The sequence below is a fragment of the Conger conger genome, chromosome 17 (assembly GCF_963514075.1).
Source record: "Conger conger chromosome 17, fConCon1.1, whole genome shotgun sequence".
Lineage (NCBI taxonomy): Eukaryota > Metazoa > Chordata > Actinopteri > Anguilliformes > Congridae > Conger > Conger conger.
Genome location: NC_083776.1, coordinates 12,704,890 through 12,712,693, shown reverse-complemented (window position 1 = coordinate 12,712,693; position 7,804 = coordinate 12,704,890). Strand labels below are relative to the sequence as shown.

Here is a 7,804-nt window from a genome sequence, read left to right as displayed (position 1 = left end):
CCACAGTGCTTCTGCGATTCATGGAGAGATGAAGAGTTAATGTGAAATCCCACAACCACAGCTACGGAGGGCAGATGTCTGTAATTGACGAGGTCAGTAGGGTTTGTGATCCAGCAGTCATACTGGACATACAGGTATATTGGTCTGACTCTCTGAACATGGTATATGACTGCACTTATCTTATCCAGGACAGGAATGTAAGCGATAAAAAATGCATCTTATATGGAAGTTGAACACCAAGTCAATTACTCAACGAACAAAGTTTATTATTACCCAACAAACAATTATTTGAAAAGTTGAAATGTTCCAAAAAATCCAAAGGAATATTCCATTGTCTCTGATGCGATTCCCTGGAAGGTCATGGGGGGCGACATGGCTCAGGCAGTAAGAGCAGTCGTCTGGCAGTCGGAGGGTTGCCGGTTCGATCCCCCGCCCGGGCTGTGCCGAAGTGTCCCTGAGCAAGACACCTAACCCCCAAATGCTCCTGACAAGCTGGTCGGCGCCTGGAGAAGCATCAATTGTACAGCGCTTTGGATAAAGGAACCCTAAATGACAAGCAGTGTTGTAAGGAGATGGGGAAAACAAAAGCTTGCCAAAAACAGAACGAGAGGGATTTGGGGGGGACGAGAGATGCATGTCCAAGATAATGCAATATCAATAAATTAATGTGCAAAATGAGTACAAACTTGCTGCTTGCTGCGAAAAACTGTGTATTTTCCATGAACACCTGTAACAAAGCCAAACAGTAAATAGATAGTAAAAGTCATGCAGCTCTGCTGGCTGAAGATCCTGGCAGTAGGCAGGCAGGAGCAGGGGGGTAATTGCGGAGGGAGAAAAGAACATCATCGAGGTTGAGAGGAGGGATGAGCCGACTGAAGATCGCAATCCGGGAACACCGAGCAGCAGGAGGACCGCCCCATACCTGGAATGCCAGCAGGCTGGATTCAACATGCTGGGCAGGGAATTGTGTGGGATCAGGGGGAGCTTTAATGATGTGAACACCCGTCTGTGCCACAGTGTTACTGTGGCCCCTTTAAAAAATGGCTAATTTGAATTAATCTTATCATATTATCATATTTAGATGTACAACGTCATAGTGCACAGCGAATCCCCAGGACCGTATTTGGAAAAACATTTGTAAAATGAAAATGTATAATGAGCAAATAAATGCAATATTCACTGACACAAAGTTTTGGACTTCTTTTTCAACCAAATAAACCATGCCGTTTCGATCCCCGCCATGGGTGTTTCAAAGTATCCCTGAGCAAGACGCCTCACCCCCAATTGCTCCCAATGAGCTGATTGGTGCCTTGATTGGCACCCTATCGCCATTGGTGAGTTACATGGTCTTCTATCTTGTAAAGACATGGGACAAAAGTCATTTTTTTTAAAAAGAGTTGAGTTCTATGAGATTTTTCATTTTCGCTGTGTTTTGACAGACAGCCTGAACCTCACGAAGCTGTTTAAAAACGTATCCATATCACCATGACTGGTCAAATACGTAACTATCCAATTTCATTCGTCATTACTGTGATTATCTCATTCTAAAATCATGACATGTATTTTTTTTACATATGGAGTATGCGTGTTGCGCATTCACCTAGGCGCACATTGCTATCTTGATATTGCACCCTTAAAATAACAATGAAACAACTGTGTCAGGACTTCTGACCAGGTTTTTGTTGGAAAATAGCACAATTTCTTTCAGCTTCCTCAAAACAGCAACACGCCAACAATGCTCTTGACCACAGAGAGATCATCTATTATCAGCATGGATACAAGAAGATGCACTGCAATAGTGCTAATGAGATTGAAACTAAGTTGGAGAGAATCAAGATGGTGGTGCATGTAGCTAGAAAGATTTTGGGTATATCTGATGTGAAGGGGGACCAGATACAAGGAATTTTGGGGAAAGGGTTTGGTGGGAGTTAAACATTAGGAAAATAGAGTTGGTTAAGAAAGTGGGTTTCGGGATGTGAGGGTTTTTTTATGAGTACATTCAGTGCGGACATACTTTAATTAACAAAGAGAAAAAAGGTATTCCATGCACTTACAATTTTCCTCCTATGTTTGTTACTCAAAGGTACAGCTCACATATTTAGGCTGCCGTGTTTGACTATGGAGTTTTTATTTATTTATTTTTTTACAGAGCATGCACACTTGGCAGCCTACTGAAATCTGAAGGGAGGAATCCATCCATCCATCCATTATCTTAACCCGCTTATCCTGAACAGGGTCACAGGGGGGCTGGAGCCTATCCCAGCATACATTGGGCGAAAGGCAGGAATACACCCTGGACAGGTCGCCAGCCCATCGCAGAGTGTGCCTATGGGCAATTTAGACTCTCCAATCAGCCTAACCTGCATGTCTTTGGACTGTGGGAGGAAGCCGGAGTACCCGGAGGAAACCCACGCAGACACGGGGAGAACATGCAAACTCCGCACGGAGAGGCCCTGTCCAACGGGGATTCGAACCCAGGACCTCCTTGCTGTGGGCCTGCAGTGCTGCCCACTGCACCATCCGAGCCGCCCCGAAGGGAGGAATAGGAATTAAAAAATGCGCCTCAGTTTCTAGGACAGGAATTAGTTCCGTGTGAAGACATTTTAGAATTTAAATGTACTGAACCAAAATAGCATAAATTCGTCAGGGGATGGACTTCAACTCGGAAATTAGCCTTTTACCACCAGATGCTTGCTATACCTCTGGTAACCATTGGAGTTTGCGAGCGACTGGAGAACTCGACTGTATAATCACTTAAATTCTATGGTGTTTGCAGCTCGTTAACAGGAAGTGGGTCATAGATGTCCCGTCAGCCAACACTGCGCGGCACAAGTTGAAAACAGTATCTACCTATATTTTCAGAACAAAAAAGAAGCAGAAAAATAAAGATAGTTTATACCTTTATATCTTTATACGAACTATCTTTGCGGACTAGTAAAGGCATCGCCTCAGAGAAAACTGACATAACGTTAACTGGATAGTTTGTAGTTAGGAAATTTCGTTTACCATCTGTAGCCTATATTTTACCGAAAGTTATACTGTGGTAGCAAGTTAAGTTTAGTTCAATTAGTTACAGCTTTAATCAACCTGAACTCAAACGGAAATACGAGCTGTGACACATTGACTTGCCACACTGAGGACAACAGGACGATTATGTCGGTCAAGAAGAGCAACGCCGATAAAGTTCGTGCATCACGCCTGGAGAACTCCAATGTCTGCGGCCAGCCCCGAAGCCCGAGGGGGGTTGTGTTAGGCACGATTCCGACAGGCAGACAGCTGCCTCGTACTCCCGTGAAGAGAACCTCACTCGGAGAAAAGAAAAATGAGATCGAAACTAGGGATATTCTGGCGAGTAAGCATGGGATAAATGACGAGGTAAATGTAAACACGGATGCAAGCACGCATACCATTTGAATGTGCTGATAACAATTCCAGCTAACATTGGCTAATTGGCTAATCTTTTACTCCCAACAGAATACTCCGTATTCAGGCTGCTTTCCCATAGAGGTTAGGGACAATCCAGTGAAAGATGGATTCGGTAAAGGCGTAGTTCCTGAACACAGGGAAACGGATGAAGGACTCCAGAGAAAGTTCGTTCGGAGACCAAGCACCATCTCTGTTACAAGTGAGTGTGGACGGCACGCCTCTGACGCCAATCATTGAGTTTCGGTAACCCACTCTTCTGGCTGTCAACCACTGTATGGAGGTGCAATAAGTTACCATATGAGAAATGAGACTGTGCCCTGAAAACGCGTGAAAAGTCCTCCCAACATCAATCCTTCGTTTTGCTGTAATGTCAACTTCCAACTTTAATATAATAGTATAATTGGACAATATTGCTCACAATTACTTACAACCACTACCTTATTGATCTTTTTGTTTAAAAATGCACCATTCAAGCACCACCACTTTGATTCATGCCTCGGATATGGCGAGCTCCTTCTGCTCAGTGATGACGTGTGAGTGTTATCTTCCTGTCTTTCAATTTGGGTTTCCCCAAATTCAGCAAAACAGCCTGAGGAAATGAGTCCAGACTGCTTCGTTAAGACAATGGTGGGATATCAGTGGACGCAGGAAGACCTTGAGTTTGTGGAGAACACCAAAACCAAGAGACTAGTCCAGCAGATGAAGGTGTGTAACCTATTGCTCATTTATAACCATACCCAATGTATGCAACATTTTCTAATATTGATGCAAAATCCACTGAGGTCTTTAAAATGTGATAGTCCTTTTTTCTGCTCTGCTCCTGTTCTCAACCCCTTTTGAAGAGAGGTGATCATTCTTTCTAGCTTGAGGCTGCTTGCTTTGAATAAGACAATGGTAATAGTCATTTCTGCTCAGCAAATGATTCCAAGAGAAATCAAAAGCCTAATTCCGAACCTGGATTGTCTATTATCTTTAAAACCTTAAAAGCAATCCTCATTGCTCTTTTACATTGCTCAACTTAATTTTGCTTGTAGACACTGCAACATCCACTGTAAATTTTGCATCATGAACTTGTGATGTACCCAGATGCACCTCCCAGGAGATCTCCATTCAGCATAGTGGTACCAAGAGATGAGGAAATAGCTAAATTCACATTTAGGCATTTGGAAAGCCTTCTTGGAATGACAACTTGCTGTGCCCCACCTGGAAATGATAGCCACAGCCTCTTACTAGCCCAGTTGCCTTGCTACTGCATTCGGTAGTGCTCAGTAGCAGCCCTGGCTCTGTGTTTCAGAACGAGCTGAGTGTCTTGCGGAAGCAGCTGACCGTGGAACAGCAGAAGAGGGGCCACACATTGGCCAGCAGAGGGAAGCTCCTGGCCAACCACCCAGAGGTGAGTTTTCATATCTTTGGTGAATCATTTCATCCTTTGTCCAAAAGAAAATACTACTACTACATACATTAGATTACTTAATAATGATTATATGATAAGAATTTGTTGACGCAACATTAGCTCAGGAGGTAAGAGCAGTCGGAGGGTAGCCAGATCGTTCCCGCGCTGGGTGTGTCGAAGTGTCCCTGGTGAATCCGGAGAATCCGACCCTTCCTCACCACCTACTCCACTCAGCTCCTCGTACAAGCACGATGGTGGAATGACCTTCCTGGGGTTCTCAGAACAGCAGAGTTTCTGACCAATTTCAAACGCAGACTGAAGACTCATCTCTTCAGGCTGCACCTTTCCCTCCCTACCTCACTACCATGATTATTGTATATGCTTTAGATTATAATGGCACTTATATATAGTTATATATAGATATTGTATTGTTATTTCCGGGGTATTCTAGCTGCCAACTGTGGTATGCTAGTTCGTAAGTTGATGTATTCTTCAAGGGTTCCAATTGTATCTGTATGGTCATGCTAGGACTCGGAACTGTCCTCTAGGGTCCTCTTCACACTTGTTCCTGTGTTCGATCTGCACTTCGTTGTACGTCGCTCTGGATAAGAGCTTCTGCTAAATTCTTTGTAATGTAATGTAAAGACGCCTAACCCCCAATTGCTCCTGACGAGCTGATTGGTGCCTTGCAGGGTTGGTGTGTGTGAGTTTGTGTAAATGAGTAATGAATAATAATAAATGAATAATCAATTGTACAGTGCTTTGGATAAATGGTGCTATATAAATGCTATATAAACATTTAACATTTACACCAGGTCTTGAGCCACCAACCTTCTGGGTCCCAGTCATGTACCTTAGCCACTAGGCTACTGCCTGCCCCATACATAAACGGCATACGCCCTTGGCTGATTTGCATTCCTGACATTTGATTGGCTGTTTTCAGGCCGCTGCCGTAGCTTCGACAGTGCACCTGGCCCGAGACTTCCTCTCTCAGAGGCTTGGGGCAGCGGAAGTGGAGGCCCTGGACCCCAAATCTCTCCTGGCACAGATCCAGGGAGCAGAGATTCAGCAGGATGTACATCAGGAGAGGCTGGAAGTAGCAGAACTAGAGAAAAAATTGACAGCCGCACAGAAACTCAGGTAGTGCATGGCCCACATTCTCCTTATTTATCTGCAGAGTAGCCGCAGAATAGTTCAGTGTCCTGGTGTTTGTTTGTGACACTGTTTTTGTTTGTGGCACTGTTTTTGTTTGATTCTGGTGTTTGTTTTTGACACTGGTTTTGTTTGTGTCCTAGGAAATGTCAGGAAAAGCAGAGCAGGGAAGCAGAGCAACAGGAGAATGAAATACTCCAGAAACAGGTACACTTTCTCTTCTGGATGAGTAAAAAACACAATTGGCTTTTATAGTTGACCTTCTGCAATCTTTTAAAACACTTTAGTGTTTTCATTCTGGAAATGTTTGGATGGAAGTAAAATACTCACATTCATAGACCCAGAGGGGAGGGTGCATTACTTTTTCATTCACTTTTGTCATATACAATGAGAAATAGCCTTGGAAATATACCATCCTAAATGGCGTGGGAACAGAAATGTGATTTGTAAACGGCATACTCTACACCTTATCTAACTCCATAACATCTGTACCCTTTCTCCTCTCTTCAAGGCAAAGGTAGACGGGCTAAATAACGAACTGGCTGAGCTGAAGTCAAAGTTGTTGCAGGCAGAGGTTTGTGCTCTTCACATTTGTACTGCAGCTGCCTCAAGGATAATTCAATTTCGATTTTTTAGGAAATGTTTTCCAGTAGAGCTGTACATTTAGTTAAAAATTAAAATGAATGAAACTGTAGATGAGCTTCATGTGTGGTCATCTGTCATGTTTTGTGGGAATTATAATAGTCTCTTAATTGATCCCTGTTATTACTGCAACCAATTTTATGTCCCAAAATTAATGAGACAATGAATGTTTGAGATGTAATAAATAGATAATCTTAGGCTTTTTATTCATACTATTTGTATCTACTTCACTGACACTCTTGGTTTCCCAGAATGCTTTGCAAGCCACACAGAAACAGATGGAGGTGCATAAGGTCCCTGAGCCTACCAAGGATGAGAGCGAGGTAGACATGGACAAAGTCCTCCGACGCTCCAGAAGGATTGCTAAACGGAAGGATAACTTCCAGGAGAGGGAGGCCATTTTGAGGAAAATCCGTTCTGTTACCTGACTCGCTCGTCCTCGAACATATATTTATTTGTTTGGTGTTTTGTATCAATATGTCTCTTCAGCATAAATGTGAAATAAACTTGGTTTTATATTCAGTGTGTGTTGATATCAGATGAAGGATGCTCTTCTGAGGTATAATGACTTTTTATATTCTGGTTATTCGAGTATGGCTATTGTGTCTAATTGAAATATATTACTGAAATCGTATTATAGTAATGGAGCGTAATAGTGAATCAAATTGTCCTATAGAGTCTTCTATAGTGACGTCAATTATGTAAATACTTGGAACATTGACATGGTCTAGGTGTTTTGAAGTGTGCAATAAAGTACTGTGACGGGAGATTGCGTAGTTGACGTTTTTCTTCCTACTTGTACCGGTCTTATATATTTCTTTTCACCAGTAGAGGGCAGCAGTACAGCAACTATAAAATGCATCCAATTGAACGAAAGAAGTAACAATATGTATGTATGCACATGCAAGTACAGCATTAGGTTTCTTGGTGGGGAGAACACTGGGGTTTGCGTGCACCCAAACAATTCTAGAACTACCAGGGGGTATATCAAAAAGCAGGATTACTGATTTAGCTGGATAAGTTTACCCAGAACCCAGAAAAGCTGTTTTTATTTCAGTCCGTGTTCCGTATTTACAAGGGTTCTGGGTTCTGTCCCTTCAATGTTGTGTTCCAGTCTTTTGCCCACAAACAACTTAGTAATGGCGTTAAGTTGTACAGCAGCTTTCATGTAAGGATCTCAAGACTGCTTTA

The 7,804-nt window shown here is 42.8% G+C and overlaps 1 protein-coding gene across 1 annotated transcript; it reads left to right on the top strand.

The window, feature by feature from the left end:
* Positions 1 to 2,793: 2,793 nt before the first annotated feature.
* LOC133116394 (uncharacterized) lies at positions 2,794 to 7,380 on the top strand. The gene is made up of 8 exons (XM_061225884.1): positions 2,794 to 3,375; positions 3,475 to 3,625; positions 4,007 to 4,131; positions 4,721 to 4,819; positions 5,763 to 5,959; positions 6,115 to 6,178; positions 6,483 to 6,545; positions 6,865 to 7,380. Exons 1-8 carry the CDS (start codon positions 3,154 to 3,156, stop codon positions 7,039 to 7,041), a joined length of 1,098 nt encoding a protein of 365 aa, XP_061081868.1. The 5' UTR covers positions 2,794 to 3,153; the 3' UTR covers positions 7,042 to 7,380.
* The last annotated feature ends 424 nt before the right edge of the window (positions 7,381 to 7,804 follow it).